Here is a 20,131-nt window from a genome sequence, read left to right as displayed (position 1 = left end):
CCACGGCTCACGGGCCCGGCCGCTCCGCGGCACGTGGGATCTTCCCAGACCGGGGCACGAACCCGTGTCCCCTGCATCGGCAGGCGGACTCTCAACCGCTGCGCCACCAGGGAAGCCCTCTCCTCTTTTCTCAATCTTAATTTTCGTTGCATAGCAAAATGCAATCATTGGTGACATGAATGAGCAGCACCCTTACCTATCTGATCTCCTGCCAGAGTTTGCCAGAGTTTTTCTGGTAACAGGTATTTTTTTCAGAAATGTATTTCAGATGACTTTACAAACACCAGTCAGTACCTCCTGTTGCTGAAAAGGATCGGAAACAATGGGTGTCTGCTTTCCGAACCCTGTACGCACCCACACGGGTTGAACATGTCAGTGGGTGTGTCGCAGGAACATCCTAGGAGCCTAACTTCCCTGCATCCAAGCTCAGCTCCTCCTTTTCTTTACATACTTGAAGATTACAAGCATCACAGTGCCTGCCAAGTAGGGTTTCTTTCTGATCAAACTAGGTGGGCTCTGAGATCCCAAGGGGCGCTTGATTTTTAGAAGTGACTACATCGATGAGAAGGAAGCTAACTCGCCAGTGTATTTGCTTTTTCATCTAGTAAGGCTGTTGCCCTTAGTTCAAGGAGGATACTGTTAGAAGGAGCCACAGTCCAGTAACCATAAACAGAAACGAAATTAGTGGTGTCCTTGACTATTTAAATAGTCCCAGCCGCCAGCACTTGTTCAACTAAGTGTGTTTTCTGGACTGTTCTCCTGTAGTAGGGACAAGAAAAAGACACCAATCAGTAGCCTTCGAGCCTTTTTTTTCCTGTCCAACCAGCCGTTTTAATTGTGGTTTTCACCGCTCTTTTCACTCTTGGAGTAAAATGAATCATTGAGTTGGATGTGATCGTGCACCTGGGTTTCTGCCTGACTTTCTAGTTGTTGATGCTCTCGTTGCTGCTCTGCTCAGAAATTTGATGGTATCCTTTTACAATCATTTTGGTGGACATTTGGGACCTAATTAATGGCACTTGCATCTCAGGTTTCTCTCTTAATCAGCAGACACTTGATTAGTTTGCTCTTCTGCTTTCCTCCCCACATAGTCTGCTCGCCTGATGGTTCACACCGTGGCCACCTTTAATTCCATCAAGGTAAGAAACCGTGGCAGCTTTCCTTGTCTTCCCCGGTCTCCTTCATTGTCTCCTTCTCCTGTCTTCAGCAAGGCTCTTGTCCTAACTAGTTGTATGAACTGTAGCACTTGTCACTCTCCTGGGCCCGAGGGTGTCCTGGCCAGTATTACTCTCTTTGTGCAGCAGGAGGCTGTGCTCAGCTTGCCTGGTCCTGGCGGTGAGCCTGGTGAGCTCCTTCCCTCACCCGCAGGAGGGCCCGGAGCTGCGAGGAGCGTGTTGTTGGAAGGCAGTGACTGCCTTTCTTGCCTCCTTCCTGGACCCCGAGCTGGTTTGTCTCCCCAGTACAAGGTCCTGCGGCTGCGCCGCACTCCTTGGGCTCCTGCTGCCTGGCGATGCAGCCGTGCGGGGTGTTGGGGAGCGTAGACTTGGGGATTTGTCCGCTCGGTGGTTGTTAGGAAGCAGTTGCTCTGAGGCAGGCACCAGGCTAGGCGCTGAGAGTGAAGATAAGTCAGCGGCGTCTCTCCTACTGCTTCCGCGGTGATTCCGAGTCAGGTGTTGGTGGAGTGTTCGCGCCGTGGCGTCTGGCGAGCTGTGGCAGGGTCTGACTTTCTGGACTTTTGCTGTCGTGGCGTGCTCATCGACTGAACTGGGAAGCGTGGAAACAGGAAATCATCTGTGCCCCAGCCTTTCCTTTCACGTTAAGCCATCGGTCCTCTGGTTCTGGCCCTTTTCCCAGAGTCTGGTGTGGCTGACGCTTTGCTGTCCTCCCCCAGGAGCTGAACGAACGCTGGCGGTCCCTGCAGCAGCTGGCCGAGGAGCGGAGCCAGATCCTGGGCAGCGCCCACGAGGTGCAGAGGTTCCACAGGTGAGGGACGGCCGGGGCTGGCAGGGGAGGAGCCGGCCGCAGTTGGGTTCATGCCGACGGTAGCGGCGGGGTCTTGTCGATGGCCGTGCTCTGGCACCTGGTGGACGCTCGCAGTCAGTAACGCTACGCGGATCAATTTGCGTTCCTTGCTGTTTAGAGCTATTGGTGGGCCGCTGACGCGTGTGCTGGTGCCAGTGAAATGAAGTTTCCCTACTTGACCTGAGGTTAAGGCAGCCGTACTCAGCACTTGTTAACTTGAACGTGTGTCTCACCTACAGAGATGCTGACGAAACCAAAGAGTGGATCGAAGAGAAGAATCAGGCTCTAAACACAGACAATTACGGCCACGACCTGGCCAGTGTCCAAGCCCTGCAGCGCAAGCACGAGGGCTTTGAGAGGGACCTCGCGGCCCTCGGCGACAAGGTGAGAGGACGTACGTGTGGAGCCGTCGTCCTGCGATTCCGCCCAAGGCTGAGCTCCCTCCTTTCCTGCTGCTCGCCGCTTTCTTCCCTAGGTGAATTCCCTTGGGGAAACAGCCGAGCGCCTGATCCAGTCCCACCCCGAGTCGGCAGAGGACCTGCAGGAGAAGTGCACCGAGTTGAACCAGGCATGGAGCAGCCTGGGCAAGCGCGCCGACCAGCGCAAGGCCAAGCTGGGCGATTCCCACGACCTGCAGCGCTTCCTCAGCGACTTCCGGTGAGAAGCCGGCTCGCTGGCTCCGGGCCAGAGGCCTTTCTAGCTGGATTAAATGCATGCCTGGATCTAGCACTTATAAGGCTTAATCCTGGGAATTCCCTGGCGGCTCAGTGGTTAGGACTTGGTACTTTCACTGCTGGGAGTCCGGGTTCAGCAGTCACTGGTTGGGGAACTGAGATCCCACGAGCCACACAGCCAAAAAAAAAAAAAAAAAAAAAAAAAAACTTAATCCTAAAGAAAAGCATTTGCGTTTGAAGCTTTAGAAAACTTAACCACAGCTACTGTCTGTAAGAACCTGTTATTCTGTAGGGTGAGAAGATCTTAGTTATAAACCAGTTCATTTTTCCTCGGAGGAATTCTTGATTTTTTTTCTTTTTATTTCAATAAGACAAACAAGAAGCTCTGAAATACTTTGCCTGGAGTTCTAGCCCCATTCAATAGATTAACTAGATTAACCCCAAATAACCCTCTGAGATAAAGAATTATGTAGTTCTCTCTTTTCCTGGGCAGAGGCCTGCTTGCCAGGTAGCGTAATAGCCATTCCTCTGTGGATCTGGTTTCCAGGGACCTCATGTCTTGGATCAATGGAATCCGAGGGTTGGTGTCCTCAGACGAGCTAGCCAAGGATGTCACCGGAGCCGAGGCCCTGCTGGAACGACACCAGGTAGGTGGGCCTGCTGAGCAGCAGAGACGTGGTTGCCCTGCCAGGCCGGGAGGACCTTTGCAGTTGACGTGCGAGCGGGCAGCTCCTGCCAGTTACCTAATCCCTTCTCTCCTCTTGGCAGGAACACCGGACGGAAATTGACGCCAGGGCTGGCACTTTCCAGGCATTCGAGCAGTTTGGGCAGCAGCTGTTGGCTCATGGGCACTACGCCAGCCCCGAGATCAAGGAGAAACTACATATTCTAGATCAGGAGCGTGCAGACCTGGAGAAGGCCTGGGTCCAGCGCAGGATGATGTTGGATCAGTGCCTTGAATTGCAGGTACACGTGCTGGACAGCAGCTTCCTGTTTGCTGCAGGGTTTCTGACCAGGTAGCTCGTTGCCACAGGCTCTGTCTTCTCGCCTGCCTCTCCCCTCCTCTAGCTGTTCCACCGGGACTGCGAGCAGGCTGAGAGCTGGATGGCTGCCCGGGAGGCCTTCCTGAATACCGAGGACAAAGGGGACTCGCTGGACAGCGTGGAGGCTCTGATCAAAAAACACGAGGACTTTGACAAAGCCATTAACGTCCAGGTGAGGCCTCTGTACCTTTCCAGGTTGACATCTTCTGTCTCTCTGTTGGCGTATTCTCCTTTCAGTTCTCAGTGACTAGAGAAAAAAATAGTTACTGTTTGCTTAACTCAGCTGCAGCGCTTCGGTAGCATCCTCAGATTAAAATACTTGGTGTCGACTACAGAGGAAGCAGCGTAGTCCCCATTGGGTCCAGTGCAGAGCTGTGCAGTCTAGGAAAAGTGACGTACATTAATGGTTTTTTAAACTTTATGTATAAATTCTGGCATTTCTGAGGTTTTGTTTGTTTGTTTGTCTGAGGCATGCTTTTAAAAATGTTCGTATTATCCAATTTGTGTCTTTTTTGGTGTTATTTATTTATTTTTGGCTGCATTGGGTCTTCGTTGCTGCGCGCAGGCTTTCTCTAGTTGCGGAGAGTGGGGGGCTGCTCTTCGTTGCGGTGCGCGGGCTTCTCACTGCGGTGGCTTCTCTTGTTGTGGAGCACGGGCTCTAGGCGAGTGGGTTTCAGAAGTTGTGGCGCACGGGCTTAGTTGCTCTGCAGCATGTGGGATCTTCCTGGAGCAGAGCTCGAACCCGTGTCCCCTGCGTTGGCAGGCGGATTCTTAACCACTGTGCCACCAGAGGAGTCCATTTCTGAGGTTTTAATAACAGAAATGCCACAGGGAAAAAATTTTATACCGAAAGGGAAGAAAAACAAACTTATGGGTAGGTAAGTGAATCCATGAACGTAAACCAGAAAGATGCAAAACTCTTTGGCTTATAAACCATTCTCTTGAAAATTGGACAATGTTTTCTTATGAAACCTAATTTTGTACGTGATGTCTGCTGGTGCTCAAGCCCCGGCCCCACCCCAGCGTGACCTGGAATCTTCTTGAGTTAAACTCTACTCTAATAATGATTGAAATCAAGCTTTCCTCTGGCTTTTTACACTCCTGCTTCTAGAGTGTCAGTGTATTCTGATCCCATCACCAGCTAGTCACCCAAAATAACCGTTCTCTTCTCGAGACCTGCAGTCCAGGCGAGGCAGAGTCGTCTTGCCCGCCTTGACCTCACGCCTCTGTTTGCCCACAGGAGGAGAAGATCGCCGCCCTGCAGTCCTTTGCCGACCAGCTCATTGCTGGCGGCCACTACGCCAAAGGCGACATCTCCAGCCGGCGTAATGAGGTTCTGGACAGGTGGGTGGTCTGTGCAGCCCATGGGTCCTTGCCGCCCTTGTGTGAGCCGCGCAGCCTGTCTAGTTCTGTGGGGTGCTCACCTTTGCTCTCGGTTTCACTTTCTCAGGTGGCGACGTCTTAAAGCCCAGATGATTGAAAAAAGGTCAAAGCTGGGAGAATCGCAGACTCTCCAACAGTTCAGCCGGGATGTGGATGAGATTGAGGCTTGGATCAGCGAAAAATTACAGACTGCAAGTGATGAGTCATATAAGGATCCTACCAACATCCAGGTGAGCTGAACAGATTAGCTGTTTATCTCCAAAGTAGCCTGTGTTATTGAGTAGATCTTGTTAAAATAAGGTATCTTTAAAAGAGGGAGATACCTCTCAGACAACTTCCTCGTACCCCCAGTGATGCCAAGAGAAAGTATTTTGATAAGATGAACCAGTGGGAAAGCCTCACTTAAATGATGAGAGCCGTTTCAGAAGCCGCTTTCCTCATTTGCCTCCGTTGAAACCATGTCTGCTATTAAAGGGTCTGCAGAAAAGGCCCCCTTGTATTTGCTGTTCCTGAATGCTCACCTTCCCAGGGGAAGTATGACAGCAAAATGAGTTTCTGTTGAATAGATGATATGCATATTCACATAAGTGTACTGAACTCTTGTTATTTTAATCTATTTTTGTAGCTTTCCAAGCTGCTGGTAAGTTTTGTTTTTTTTTTAAGAGTTTTAGTTAAACGAGCTCCAGTGTTTGTGCTCTTGTGTGTAGATTCTCGCAATTGTAGATTCTGCCGGTGTCTCCTCATCCACGCTTTTCATTTCTAATCATCCATCAGCCTCCATTCAAGTGTCCCCGTGGGATGTGGCTTTCTCTGTTGTAATTAGCCTGCAACCCTTCACTCCCCCTCCCCGCTCCCAATTTATCACTTAGGCAAGTTCTGTACAATGTTTGATTTGGGGGGCAGTAGTGGACTGCTTTCTTTTAAGAGGCGTGCTTCTTTTAAAAAATGCAATAGCTTTTTCTGTGTAAACTTGGGTTCCTCCTGCTCTGGGCTCGTGGCTCTCGGTGGACTAGGGCAGGGCCAGGTGTGAGAGTTTCGTTGCCCACGCAGTCTGGCATCCAGAAGTGCTGGTCACTGGAGAGGGACAGCTAGAGAGCCACAGAGAGGCAGGTGATCTGCTTCGTAAGTCTAAGAGGAACTGGGGTTGAGAGGTTAAGATAAAAGTGAACATTACCCAAGGGGCAGTGAAAGAAACTTTCCAGCCAGAATGTAGCTTAGAAGTTGCCTAAGTGGATGGAAGAAGTGAAGAAATAGAATGGATGGGAATTGAGCCAAAGAACGATCAGAACAAGAAACAAGAGGGGCTTTTGTCAGGATGCGTGGGCATTTGAGACTCTTTTTGTTTCTGCAGTTGGGCTTGGGCGCAGAGTTGGTGCAAGGACGCTTCATGTTGCTGCTGCATTTCGCCAGCCACATGGCTCCATCTTTTGACAGTTGCTGCCCCTGAAATGAGACATGTGATGCAGAATCCTTCCCCAGTTGTACTGCTTTCTTCCTTTTAGTTCTTTTTTCCCCATCATCACATTCTCGCCTGCAACCCTGCATCTCTCACCCAGAACTGCCCCACAGCTGCGTCCGCCCACTTGTCTCCGTGGTGCCCCCCAGCCTCAGATGCCCATCACCCTCCCAGCCAGCCCTCTCTTCTAGCAAAAAGAAATTCTTACCTACAGTCAAGCCTGGATTTTGACAAATCCAGCAGTTTTGATCGATTGCAGCTGCCAGATGAGAAGCCGGCAAAGCCAAGGTTTGCGGCAGCTGTAGCCTTCTTCTCTGTGGACGGAGGGGAGGCTGGCCCTCGGATACCTTGTTTCATGGTGCCTGCCACCTTAGGTGATGAGAGGGCCATGTGTGTGTTATTAGTTAGAGCTGCTTTCCACTAAGGAGAAAGCCGTGGATGGAAATCGATGCACAGGTAGATTCAAAACTACAGTTGGCCGTTACCAGCTCCTGCAACATGTTAGAAAGTGTATAATTCTAGGATTTCACTCACAGATAGCTAGTCCAGCTGATTTAGGAGTTGACTCAATTCACCTACTCCTGAGCTGGTGCATTTCCTTTCTCCCAGCTCGGACCTTCTGCTGAACTTCCATCAGGCTGACCCCTAAAGTATTTCGCACAGATTCTGTGATCACCTTCTACAAAAATGTCGACACTTGCCCCTAGTTGCTCAAGTCTGCTACTACTCCCTCCCTTCTGAGAACCCCTTCTCCCTGAAAAGACAGAGCCTAGCAGGACCTGGTTTCCAAAGGTTGTGGCAGGGTTTCTTTGGTGTTTTCAGAGCAAGCACCAGAAGCATCAGGCCTTCGAAGCAGAACTGCACGCCAACGCGGACCGGATTCGAGGGGTTATCGACATGGGCAACTCCCTCATTGACCGCGGGGCCTGTGCCGGCAGCGAGGACGCCGTCAAGGTACGCCATCCCCCAGCTCCCCTCCTCCTGGCCCGGGAAGAAGAGGGGGCTGGGGCTTCCCTGGTGGTGCAGTGGTTGGGAGTCCGCCTGCCGATGCAGGGGGCGCGGGTTCGTGCCCCGGTCCGGGGGGATTCCGCGTGCCGCGGAGCGGCTGGGCCCGTGGGCCATGGCCGCTGGGCCTGCGCGTCCGGAGCCTGTGCTCCGCAACGGGAGGGGCCGCAGCGGTGAGAGGCCCGCGTACCACAAAAAAAAAGAAAAAGAAGAGGGGGCTGGATTTGACTTTGTTAGCGTCAGCTTGATGGTGACTGCGGAATGCAGTCTTAGGAAGATAAACAGAAGACTTCTGGCTGCGTTGCTGAGGGGATGCTAGTGAGAGTGGCTCCCGTGAGCATCTTCCATCCTCCTCTGTGAGGGCGTCAGGCCGGCTTCCAGAGAGGGCGCTGACCGTGGAGTTGGCCATCGCCAACGGCTCCCTTCTCTTGCCCAGGCCCGCCTGGCCGCCTTAGCTGACCAGTGGCAGTTCCTGGTACAGAAGTCGGCTGAGAAGAGCCAGAAGCTGAAGGAGGCCAACAAGCAGCAGAACTTCAACACTGGGATCAAGGACTTTGACTTCTGGCTCTCTGAGGTGAGGCCACTGGACTTCCCTTCCCCACTGGAGGATTCCATGGAAAAGCAGGGCTCTCCCGACGTCCCTTTTAACAGAAATCATCATCAAGCATGCGCTGTGTACTCTGAGGGGTTTGTAGTCAGAGGGAGGGAATGTTTACAGTAGAGAGAACTTATCTCTGGTTGGACATGGGTCACTTGTTTCCACAGGAAAATGCAAACAGGAGTGGGTGGTGGGGTCTGTGTGCAGGCCGCTCTCACGGTGCCCAGATAGAAACCAGAACAGCAGAGAGCCCAGAGGCCATAGTTAGTCCTGCGGTCTCTGTAGACTGTTCAGAGAGTACAGAAAGTAAAAAGAAATAAATTTTTAAAGACCACTATTCTGTATCTATCTGGTCTATCTGGTCTACACCTGTTTCTGTGACTTTTTGTGTAGCTGTACTTTTATGTGCATTTGAGCTCATAATGTAATTTTTCATCAGTACGTATTGGTGGTGTTATTTCAAGTCATGAAAAAGTCTTCCTGAACATTTGAGTAACTGCCTTAGACCATCACAGAGTTAGGCCGTAATTCAACCATTCCCATACTGTTGGCCACGCTGGTTCTCCCAGCTTTGGGGGATACGTTTTGCTGCAGTGAACATCTCTGTACGTTAGTCTTTGCCCGAGCTGCTGCCTCTCTGCCCAGGGGAGGGTCCACGCCAAGCCGGCACAACAGCAGCGTGTGGTGGGGAAGTTTGCAGCTGTCCAGACGGGGGGGCCTGGGGGACGAGTGGGCACCCTGGGTTTGCCAGGACACGGGATGTGCTCCAGACAGCAGCCTTCCCTTTCATGTTTCATTGCCAGGTGGAAGCCCTGCTGGCCTCTGAGGATTATGGCAAAGACCTGGCTTCTGTGAACAACCTGCTAAAAAAACATCAACTGCTGGAGGCGGACATCTCTGCCCATGAGGTAAGCAGAGGGGGCGCCAGGCCGGGCTCTGGGACACGGCCGTGAGTGACTCTAAGGCACCTGGCGCATTGGGGGAAGGACGGTGATGTTCATCCCTTAAAGCCAAGTTGCTCAAACGTTGTGGTCTCGGGGCCATTTTGTACTCTGAACTATTATTGAGAGCCCCTAGGAGAGTCAGTTATGTAGGTTTTATCTATTGGTATTTGCCATTATTAAAAATTAAATTTTTAGAGTTAAATTTTTTTTAATAATTTCAAAAAAATTAAAAAATAATTTCAAAAGGTTACCTACTGTATGATTTCATTTATATGATATTCTCAAAATGACAGATTATAGAGATGGAGAACAGATTAGTGGTTGCCAGGAGTTAGGGACAGGGTAGGGGTACAACTGTGAAGAAGCCAAGGAAGTTCCTTTGTGCTCGCAGAACAAGGTCCATATCTTGATCTTGGCAGTAGTTACGTAAATCTACACGTGATAAAACTGCATGGAGCTACATGCACATACTCACAGAGACACACAAATGCATATAAAAATTGGTGAAATCTGAATAAGGTCTATGAATCGTAGCAATGTAAGAAAACTGAGAAAAATGTATTAATTCGTTTGAAATAATAAACCCCATCACAAGTTAACGTAAGTAACATTTTTTATGAATAATGTCTCTGTTTTTCCAAAAACAAAAACATAGCAAGAAGAGTCACACTGGTTACATTTTTTGCAAATCTCTTTGTGCAGCTTGATAGAAGACAGCTGGATTCTTACAGCTGCTTCTGAATTCAGTTTGTTGTGTGTGATGAAAATCCAGCCTCACACAGGTAGAGGAGGGAGTAGTATTTTAATTCAGATAATTGTGGATACTTTTTGATACTACATCCAACTCAGTTGGAAAGTGGACTCTGAAACACTGTCAGCTTTTCATACTGTTTACATTTAAATCCACGGGTCCATCGTGGACTTTGAGTGGATCATTTACTCATGCCTGAGGTTACAGAATCATTTGGGAAATATTGATTCGCAGAGTTTAGATCTTCTAAATGTTGACGCGTGTCTGTATATGGTATCAGACATGACGTTCGTTAACATCACAGCCAGTCTCAACGGAAAAATCTACACGTATCAGGAAGCTGTCAGGCTCACGGAGGGGGATGCCAATTTTCCAAAATTCTGATTTCCTCATGAAAGTTGGAATTTTATCATTAGCAGCAAACTCAGTTTTCCTTAAAGTGACAGGTTCACTTTATTCATTCTCGACAGAGTATTTGTCAGCTCCCAAAGTCAGAATGACCATAGTCTGTCTGTTGGCCGTTCTTTCAAGTGAAACTGACGGTCCACGGAAGAAGTGGCCAGTTCAGCTCGGAACACGTGCTTCTCCTCAGCACGGTCATTGAACTTCGGCACTCGGCGGAAGTGCTTTGTGTGGGTTCCCCGTTTTATCAGATTAGGAGAGTAAAACGACACGTACTCAAAGATGGAGACTTAGTGAAATTAATAACGTTGCTGCTTTTTTACGGATGTTCTTAAGGGAAACGGCGATTTCTCCTGGGAGTGCGTGGCAGTGAGGAGTCGGGTTTCTGCTCGTGGTTTGCCACTGCCTTGAGCAGCGCCACCCCTCCCGTGGATTTTGCACCATCAGTGCAAATGTTCACGCAGTAAAAAAGGCAGATCATGTTTTTGTATTGTTATGAAAGTAGTTTTGATCCCTTAGAACTCTAGGGGTCCACATACCACACTTTGAGAGTAACCTGAATAAACCTTAAACCAACCCGTCAGTGAAGAAGTCCCAAGTTCTGATTTACAAGCAGATATTCGTGGGTGACCCAGATCTCCGACCCCTCCGTTGTGTCCACTGCCCAGGATCGCCTGAAGGACCTGAACAGCCAGGCAGACAGCCTGATGACCAGCAGTGCCTTCGACACGTCCCAAGTGAAGGACAAGCGGGACGCCATCAACGGCCGTTTCCAGAAGATCAAGAGCATGGCGGCCTCCCGGCGAGCCAGGCTGAACGAGTCCCACCGCCTGCACCAGTTCTTCCGGGACATGGACGACGAGGAGTCCTGGATCAAGTACGCGCCCCACTCCGGGTGCCCTCGGAGCCTTTCACGGAGGGCGTTAGGAACCCCGGGCTTATCCTCTCCTGGACCGTGGTGGTGAGATGGGAAGTGGGTCAGAAATGGCACGGACTCGGCGGCTGTGCCCGGCTGGTCCCAGCCTCAGCGCACAGCCGCGGTGAGACGCCCCGGCCTCCCCTCCTGGTGTCTGGGCACGCGGTGACAGTGGTCGGCCACGGCCTCCACGTGGCGGTGTGCGTGATGGCGTCCAGGGCTTGTCTAGTCCCTGCCCTTAGGTCACTGGCGACGTTAGTGAGTTCCCATCTGGGAAAGATGGTCTGATCTCCTGGGGAAGATTGCTGCTTGCAGGAAGAAAAGCTCGTCTTGTTTGTTTTTATCTCCCCTTCCCCAGAATTTCATTCTGCCTTTTCCAGATGATGTAGCCTATGAACAGACCATTTTTAAGGACAGGATCCTCTCAATTCACTGCCTTTAAAACACTGTTTACATTAGCATTTTCATGTTACCGCGTGTGCTACGTGTGTATTTGATCAGGTAGGACTGATAGGGCGACAGCAGGGGCACCTCCTTGTTCTCCGGTGCACCCCGACCCTTTGCAGAGTCGGACACAGGAGGTGCTCCTGGAGACGTACGTGGACACTTGTTCGTTGGGGAAGTAGAGGCTTTTTTCCCCAGAAGCCTGGCTTCTGAAGGACTTTCCCGGAGAGATGGGTAGATGCAGGCGAAGGACGTCACGGGGTGCGCGAGCGTCGCGCTCTGACTGCACGTCTCCAGCCGGAGACACGCAGGTGCAGAGGCTGACCACCCACCTGTGCTGCCCAGGGAGAAGAAGCTGCTGGTGAGCTCGGAGGACTATGGCCGCGACCTGACGGGCGTTCAGAACCTGAGGAAGAAGCACAAACGCTTGGAGGCAGAACTGGCTGCCCACGAGCCGGCGATTCAGGTGAGGAGGGCCCCTCCTGGCCGAGCGGGCAGCGGGGCTTGAATGGGCCCAGGGGAGCTCATCTCACTGAGGTCTCTACAGTGGTTATGGCCCCTCATCCCACAGCGGGGTGGAGAAGGCCTGAATTTGATGTCGAGGCCCTTTCCTGGAAGCATCCGTTGATCCAGTCGTTCTTGCCTGTCAGGGTGTCCTGGACACCGGAAAGAAGCTGTCCGATGACAACACCATCGGGAAGGAGGAGATTCAGCAGCGCCTGGCGCAGTTCGTGGAGCACTGGAAGGAACTGAAGCAGCTGGCGGCCGCCCGGTGAGCAGGGGGGAGGGGCGGGGGGAGGGCCCTCCTGCACCCCCGGGGCCCTCTTCGTGGCTGTGCCAGCACCACGGTTGGCTTGCTCTGACGGTCCCACGCCGAGCTGGTCCCGTTACGTGAATCCGGACCGAGCATATGGTTCCAGACTTGCGTGTTGGACCAGCACTCTCTGCTTTGTATTGGGAAGAGGGCTCGAATGAACTGTTTACATCCCACACTCATCATTCGTGTTTTTAAGAATCCAGGTCAGAGGAGATTATGGCTGATTTTATACTGTCCCCTGTGATTAGGGGCCAGCGGCTAGAAGAGTCCTTGGAATATCAGCAGTTTGTAGCCAACGTGGAGGAGGAGGAAGCCTGGATCAATGAGAAGATGACCCTGGTGGCCAGTGAAGATTATGGAGACACTCTTGCTGCCATCCAGGTCAGAGAAACTGGAGATGCTGCCTGCTTCTTCCCTCCTGGCAGCTGCCTGCTCCACCCTTTTCCTGCCAGCTTGCTCGGTGGCCGTGCTCTTTCCAGGAGAGCACTCGGAGCCGGCAGCCGGCGTCTCATTGGCTGGTCTCGGTCCCCACGCGAGAGACGCTGCCCCTCTGTAGACAAAATTGGGGTGACTTTGTCAGCCCCAATTCACGGAGTCCTGCTGTCAGCCCAGCAGTATGGTTGGTATCGTTAACCGCAGGTTACTAGTACCCCGTTAGTTTCCTGTGGCTGCCTTAGCAAAGTACCACAAACTGAGTGGCTTTGAAACAGTAGAAACTTGTCTTGTCCTCGTCGGGGGGAGCTAGAGGTCTGTGATCAAGGTGTCAACAGGGCCTTGCTCTCTCCGAAGCTTCTAGGAGAGGACCCTTTCTTGCCTCTTCCAGCTTCTGGTAGCTGGGCTTGTGGCAGCGTAACTTGAACCCCTGCCTGTGCTTTCACATGGCTGTCTTCCCTCTGTGTCTTTGTGTTCCCGTCGCATTCTGTCTGGGGGTGTCTGTGTCCAGATTTCCCTCTTCTTATATGTGTAGGACACCAGGCATGTTGGATTAGGACCCACCCCGATGACCTGTCTTAACTTGATTGCATCTGCAGAGAACTCACTTCCACATTCCTAGGTGCTGAGGTTTGGACCCATATCTTTGGGAGGACACAGTTCAACCCGTAACATATTTCCTAAATACATTGGTGACCTACTGCTGTGTCACAACCCTAAAAACGACAGTTTATTTCCCACAATTCTGTGCATTGATGGGCATTGCCTCCGCTGCTCTCGCTGGGACCCCCTCACACAGCTGCACTGAGGCAGAAGGCAGCTGGGCTGAGAGGTGCACGGTGACGTCACTCAAGTGGCTCCAGCTGGGACGTCTCAGTCCCCTCCACGTGGCCTCTCACCATCTGGCAGCTTAGACCAGCTTCTTCCGGCAGCGTTCAAAGAGGCAAAGGCAAGGCTGCAGGGATCCTAAGGCATAGCCTGTGGGACAGAGCAGCCCCGGGTCTCGGGGGTGAGGCGACTCCCCTCTTCCTAGGAGGAGCTGCACGCTGTGGTCGGGTGTTCCTCCGTGCGGGCCACCAGCTGTGGAAGCAGAGGGAGCGTTCCCGAGAGTCAGGGTAGCCCGAGAGCTGCGCTCCTCCCAGTGGGAATCCTGTTCAGCTAGTTGGGGGACGCAGGTAGGAGGCAGATGCAGTCAGCGGTTTCCTGTCCTCTGCATCTCTGTGTTCCCTGGAAGCCGACACAAGGGCTGTTGTCTCCAGCACTTCAACTGTACGGAGGAAAAGGCAAGATTTGGGAGGTCCCTCAGGAGATGTGCTCGGGTTAAACCTTAGGGTGGGTGTCACTGTTCTGTTGGTGCTTAGTTTAAGGTTGCTCGGTATCCATTCCGTGGTCTCCTACAGGGAAAGAGGGGCCTGTGCTGGTTGGCTGGCAGGAGCTTCACCCCTTCAGAAAGGCCTTCCCAAGCCCGCCCACGTCTGGTTATGCTCGCGGTGTCCTCATTTCACTGTTTCATGATTTCCTATTTATTCTGTATCTGTCTGTTGTCTTAGCCCCAGCTGGACTGGGGTGCATGTGAGGGCACCTTCCAATCCTGCTCCTCTGTCCCCGGGACCTGGCCCACCGCACATACCAGGCTCTCAGCAGCGAGCCTTGCTGTTTCCCCTCCAGGGCTTACTGAAGAAACATGAAGCCTTCGAGACAGACTTCACTGTCCACAAGGACCGGGTGAACGACGTCTGCACTAACGGACAAGACCTCATTAAGAAGGTGAGCCTGGCCCGCTGGTTAAGACCCTCATTTCTCGCTCCGGGACACCTCGTGCTGGTACCACAACTGCCCGCAAAGCTCCTCCCCTGGGATACTCACCAAACAGAGGTCTGCGTGGAGACCAGTAGCGGCTCCATTCCTGCATTCCGTGTTTAACTGGATATTTACCCCCTTCTTGAAGCCAGTTAGTAAAGCCATTCTGCAGCAGTGGTTTTTCTCTGCTTTAATTAAGCAAAGAAGCATCCCTGCTGTGACACTGGCATTCCCACGTTTTTGCTCTTCTAGTTTACTTCTCCAGGAATACAAGCTCTTTATAGAGGTGGTAGAAAACGCAAGGGGGCAGATAAAACAGTCACCCATAGAACCACCACCAGAGATGATCCCAGTGAGACCTCCGTGCCTGACCCTCCAGACCCTCCTCATGCTGAGCCATCCTCTAGGTTAAACGGCAGCTGTTCAGTGGGCGTACGTCGCTGTGTAAAACCTGGCTGCTATCCAGGACGTTTTATAAATGTGTCTGTCAGAATCACAAGGTTCATTTCATTCAAACAGCTTTCTAGGGAGAAAGCAAAAAAATAAGGGGTCTTGGTGCTTTCTCAGCAGCAGCGAAGTCGAGTCACTCCCCAGTTGAAATCCAGACTAAACGCGGTGGCGCCATCTGTCACGAGGTCCACAAGACATGTAGTTGCACAAGACAAATGACTTCTATCGACTCTGGTTTCCTGTCACAAACACATAATGAGTAAATAAAATTCCTCATCACAGAATTTGCACTGGTGATCAGGCCTTAAGACTAGGGATTTGGTCCACAGGAGGTAACTGTAGTTAAAATCCGTGTTCACTGGGGAGCTTTTCTCCTCACTCTTGTGGGCAAATAACCTAACGGAGACTAATTTCAGATACGGACCATGTCCGCGTAGATGAGGCCTGTGTACGACTGACTCACCACACGCAAGTGCGCCCCACCTGTGAGATGACGGCTTGTGAATGTCCTTCACCTTGGGGCAGGGAGCCTGGTGCTCTGTTTCCAACAGCAATCTTCGTTTCCTCCCTGAGTTTCTTTCTAAATTTTATGCTGACTTATGGTTTGTGTTTCCACATACAGTCTTTTTTTTTTTTTTTTTTTTTTTTTGGCTGTACGCGGGCCTCTCTCACCGTTGTTGTGGCCTCTCCCGTTGCGGAGCACAGGCCCCGGACGCGCAGGCCCAGCGGCCACGGCTCACGGGCCCAGCCGCTCCGCGGCACGCGGGATCCTCCCGGACCGGGGCACCAACCCGCATCCCCTGCACCGGCAGGCGGACCCCCAACCCCTGCGCCACCAGGGAAGCCCTGCCCTCCACATACGGTCTTAACCAAGACTGCATCAGAGTGTTTGGGGCTTAATAATTTTTAATATCCACAGTATGAAAACATTGTTCCAAGCCATTGTTTTTATTGCATATGTATAGTAGCCATTGAGTCATAATTATTTAGGCTTTTTCTAATTTTTTGCTGTCAGAAATGACACCAATGAATACATCATCGTGACTTAACATTTTATCACATTCCTCATTGTTACTTGTAGGAGTAGAATTGCCAGTGTTCATCTCTTTAAGGCTCTTAGAAAAGCCTTCCCCCGTTCTCCTGGCGGTAGGCAGGCCTGTCACAGAGGTTGCAAGCCTGCCTGCGCCCTGCAGGGAGGGTGCAGATCGGGTAACCGCAGCAGGGGCGAGGCTGACAGAGTGTGCCTTCTCCACGGCCTAGAACAATCACCATGAGGAGAACATCTCTTCAAAGATGAAGGGCCTGAACGGGAAAGTATCAGACTTGGAGAAAGCTGCCGCCCAGAGGAAGGCAAAGCTTGACGAGAACTCGGCCTTCCTTCAGTTCAACTGGAAGGCTGACGTGGTGGAGTCCTGGATCGGTAAGCACGGCCTCGGCGCTGCCCAAACCTCTACCCTCCCGGGCCGGGAAGATTGTTCAGAACCACAGCCTGGCTGCTTTCTACGCAGCTGGTTTTCTTCTGCGGAGAAGAAACTGCTGGAATGTGAGCGTATCAGAGACCCCTGCCGCCAGGCAGACCACTGGTGGCAGCGGGAGACAGGGTCCTGAGGCAGAGAGCCGAGCCTCAGCGGTGCCCCTGGGCCGGCACGAGGGTTAACAAAACAGAGGTCCTGTAACGCTGAAAGGAGCAGTGGGCACCACAACACAAACAAGGACCACACGAGCCCGACCAGCCTGCACCGGCACTGTCCCCGAGCTACATGGGTCCGGGGTGTGATCCGGCCCCCAGGCGAGGAGGAACTGCACTGGTTTCAGGACCCACATGACCTTGGTAGTGCTGTCGCATCAGTAGCGACTGAACAGCATCTAGGACAAGCTGGAGGGACCTCTTCAGGACACATACGTAGAAGGGGGCCCGGGTACAGGGAGGAGCCAGCTCATTTGGGTTCAAAGAGACTGCTGTCAGTAGTATTGGAATTCAAATGTAAGCAAAATAATAGGTGCCTGGGTTTTCTTTTTTCTTCTTTTCTTTTAAATTTGTTACATTGAGAAGGGATGGTTGATTTCCCATGCTTGGTTTTCTAGGTGAAAAGGAGAACAGCTTGAAGACAGATGATTATGGTCGAGATCTATCTTCTGTCCAAACTCTCCTTACCAAACAGGTCAGTTGTGGCTACTTTGTGGATTGATTGAAATATACTCAAATAGTATTTCCCGGTGAATGAATGATGGTCAGCGTCTTTCCTTGAGACATTTATTGAGACTATTTATATTAGGCCCTAGGGGCCAGCAGTAAACAAGATACAGTCCTGGTCCTCAGGAAGCTCTCAGACTAGGCCTCTGAGCTGCAGCCTGATGGGTGCTTCCAGAGCTGAGCACAGCAGGATGTGGACTTCACTCGAGAGGTGTCTGACTCAGTTTCCAGCAGGCAGGCGTTGACGGGAAAGTCTTCCCAGAGGAGGTGACATCCAAGCTAGATCACGGAGGGTAAACTGAAAGTGGTTGGGGAAGAGCTGGGTGGGTATTCTTGGCAGAGGTAGCGGGGAGAGCCCGGGTGCCTCAGCCCGAGGCTGAAAGCAGGGCCCGGGAGGAGCTGCCTCAGTGACCTGAGGTCCAGAGGAGATGCAGCGAAGGGGTGACCAAGGTGTGACCAAGCGTCAGGAGGAGGTGGGGACTCGAGGCTGACAGTCTGGCCTGGGCAGCCGGCTGGACAGATGCGGGTGCTGCCCGAGCTGAGGCGCCGCAAGGCGTACGCTCTCATCTCAGTGCGGTCCCTGCATGTTGCCTTCTCGCTCCTCGTTCCAGGAAACCTTCGATGCCGGCCTGCAGGCCTTCCAGCAGGAGGGCATCGCCAACATCACTGCCCTCAAAGATCAGCTGCTGGCCGCCAAGCACATCCAGTCAAAGGCCATCGAGGCCCGGCACGCCGCCCTCATGAAGAGGTGGAGCCAGCTTCTGGCCAACTCAGCCACCCGGAAGAAGAAGCTGCTGGAGGCTCAGAGTCATTTCCGCAAGGTAAGCTTGGCCCCGGCCGAGCTCCATCAGCTCAACGCATAGGGAAAGCAAACCCCTCTCCCGGGACAGAGGTTCTGCACGGGGGTGTGGAGTCACCGTAAACCAAGGGAAATGGGACCCTTGCCTTCACGAGGCTGCTGCTCGGAAGCTTCCGGGAAGACTGAGCTTGCACGTCCCAGGGAAAGGGGAGCGAGGGGAGAAAGAGGGAGGACTTTTCAGCAGTGGGAGAAGGGCGGCAGAGAGCCGAGCCGAGCAAGCCCGACACGCTGGGAACTCACACGGCCGCCCACCCGCCCACCAAGGATGGTCCGCACAGCCCTGCAGCTGCGCTGACTCAGTCTCCTCTGCTTTCAGGTGGAGGACCTCTTCCTGACCTTTGCCAAAAAGGCTTCTGCCTTCAACAGCTGGTTTGAAAACGCAGAGGAGGACTTAACAGACCCGGTGCGCTGCAACTCCCTGGAAGAGATCAAGGCCTTGCGCGAGGCCCACGACGCCTTCCGCTCCTCGCTCAGCTCGGCCCAGGCCGACTTCAACCAGCTGGCCGAGCTGGACCGCCAGATCAAGAGCTTCCGCGTGGCCTCCAACCCCTACACCTGGTTCACCATGGAGGCCCTGGAGGAGACCTGGAGGAACCTGCAGAAGATCATCAAGGTGCCCTTCTCCGCTGGGCCGGGTGGGGCCCTGGGCAGGGAAGCCCTTCCTGGCTGAAGCGTGAGGAGACCGGGGAGGAAGCGCAGTTTCATTCGTCACAAGTCACCCTGTGTGGGGCCCGCAGGCCCGCGTGGCTGTGATCGGCCCTCCCCCCACCCCCCACCCCCCACTACGTCTTGCAGGGTCTCTGGGGAAGCAGGCTGGCGAATGAACGCCTCCCAGACGCCTTCCGTGCTGTCTGTGGGTTGAGGTGAACAGCTCGGCCTCCCTGACCCCCCGAGTAGCTTCAGAAAACTACTCCCTGTTCCTCTCAAATGTTGAGGCCAGCCGGTCAGTGGCTGAGCCTCGAGCCTGTCCAGGAAGGGGGGCGGGGATGACACTCCTCTTCCTCCCTCGGTCCTTAGGAAAGGGAGCTGGAGCTGCAGAAGGAGCAGCGCCGGCAGGAGGAGAACGACAAGCTGCGCCAGGAGTTCGCCCAGCACGCCAACGCCTTCCACCAGTGGATCCAGGAGACCAGGTGCGGCCCCGGGAGTGCTCGGTCCTGGGGCCCGAATGCCCAGGCCTCGGGCTCCGGAGTGTGGAAAGAAGGGTTAGGAGCGCAGCCTGGTCTGGCTGGAGCCAGAGGGGTGGGCAGAGTTGGGAGGGTTCTCGAAGGAACTTCTCCAGAGATGGAGTCGCTGGATGTCCTGGATCGGGTGGGACTGAGCATGGCCCGTGGTCGCCCTGCACAGCGACGGTGACCGGGGTACAGGGTTGAGCGCGGCGTGGGTACTGATGACCTTGGTTTTGTTTTTCTTTTCTTTTCTTGTGTCTGCCTCTGTCCCCCACCTCGCGATGCTGCTGTCCGGACACCACCTTGTCTTGTGGCTGCTTGGATCCCATCTCTACAGAACGTATCTCCTCGATGGGTTAATATTGACTTCTTACGTCTCCGGGCTTGGGGTGTGATGGTGTCTAGTGTGCTTGCCCCTCTGCCCTTTGTCCCCTCGTGGCCTGGCTTGCAGAGGATCCCAGAATGGACCTTCCTGCCTGGGGCAGGCTGCACGTCCCCCGCCCTACCCTCGCCCCCTTCCCTGGCACCCATGGCCCACTGTCCCTGACGGCCTGCAGTCTGGGGAGGGGAGCCGCTCCCACCTTCCTGTTCGGATGCCAAGGGTTCTCTTAGGGAACAAGATGGGGCCAGAAGGCCAGAGCTGGAGTCCAAAGCCTCTGAGAATCCCCGTGCTTATTCAGCCATTGGGATTCTACTGGACTTCTTTTCTGCCTTGTTCCCCCACCTGTCTGTTGGGATCATGTTTAGTGCCTAGGAGGTCATGGGCGTGAAGCAG

The 20,131-nt window shown here is 53.1% G+C and overlaps 1 protein-coding gene across 3 annotated transcripts in view; it reads left to right on the top strand.

Moving 5' to 3' along the window:
- The window catches only part of LOC102976196 (spectrin alpha chain, non-erythrocytic 1), a 24,974-nt gene extending 4,857 nt beyond the window's left edge, over positions 1 to 20,117 (top strand). Inside the window, exons 5-28 of one of the 3 annotated variants that reach the window (XM_028486574.2) lie at positions 1,092 to 1,139; positions 1,892 to 1,983; positions 2,262 to 2,406; positions 2,498 to 2,679; positions 3,244 to 3,343; positions 3,465 to 3,662; positions 3,765 to 3,911; positions 4,980 to 5,083; positions 5,190 to 5,352; positions 5,748 to 5,762; positions 7,401 to 7,532; positions 8,020 to 8,157; positions 8,985 to 9,089; positions 10,947 to 11,155; positions 11,984 to 12,104; positions 12,289 to 12,410; positions 12,704 to 12,836; positions 14,556 to 14,654; positions 16,398 to 16,557; positions 17,223 to 17,299; positions 17,943 to 18,152; positions 18,507 to 18,803; positions 19,208 to 19,320; positions 19,694 to 20,117. In XM_028486574.2, the coding sequence (XP_028342375.1) occupies positions 1,092 to 1,139; positions 1,892 to 1,983; positions 2,262 to 2,406; positions 2,498 to 2,679; positions 3,244 to 3,343; positions 3,465 to 3,662; positions 3,765 to 3,911; positions 4,980 to 5,083; positions 5,190 to 5,352; positions 5,748 to 5,762; positions 7,401 to 7,532; positions 8,020 to 8,157; positions 8,985 to 9,089; positions 10,947 to 11,155; positions 11,984 to 12,104; positions 12,289 to 12,410; positions 12,704 to 12,836; positions 14,556 to 14,654; positions 16,398 to 16,557; positions 17,223 to 17,299; positions 17,943 to 18,152; positions 18,507 to 18,803; positions 19,208 to 19,320; positions 19,694 to 19,751 (3,168 nt within the window). In that variant the 3' untranslated portion in view covers positions 19,752 to 20,117. The remainder of the gene's footprint in view (positions 1 to 1,091; positions 1,140 to 1,891; positions 1,984 to 2,261; positions 2,407 to 2,497; positions 2,680 to 3,243; positions 3,344 to 3,464; positions 3,663 to 3,764; positions 3,912 to 4,979; positions 5,084 to 5,189; positions 5,353 to 5,747; positions 5,763 to 7,400; positions 7,533 to 8,019; positions 8,158 to 8,984; positions 9,090 to 10,946; positions 11,156 to 11,983; positions 12,105 to 12,288; positions 12,411 to 12,703; positions 12,837 to 14,555; positions 14,655 to 16,397; positions 16,558 to 17,222; positions 17,300 to 17,942; positions 18,153 to 18,506; positions 18,804 to 19,207; positions 19,321 to 19,693) is intronic. The other 2 variants (XM_028486576.2, XM_028486575.2) reach the window with 2 other exon arrangements.
- The last annotated feature ends 14 nt before the right edge of the window (positions 20,118 to 20,131 follow it).

The sequence above is a fragment of the Physeter macrocephalus genome, unplaced genomic scaffold (assembly GCF_002837175.3).
Source record: "Physeter macrocephalus isolate SW-GA unplaced genomic scaffold, ASM283717v5 random_1017, whole genome shotgun sequence".
NCBI lineage: Eukaryota > Metazoa > Chordata > Mammalia > Artiodactyla > Physeteridae > Physeter > Physeter macrocephalus.
Note: the sequence above shows the minus strand (reverse complement) of the source record. Positions and strands in the feature narration are given on the sequence as shown.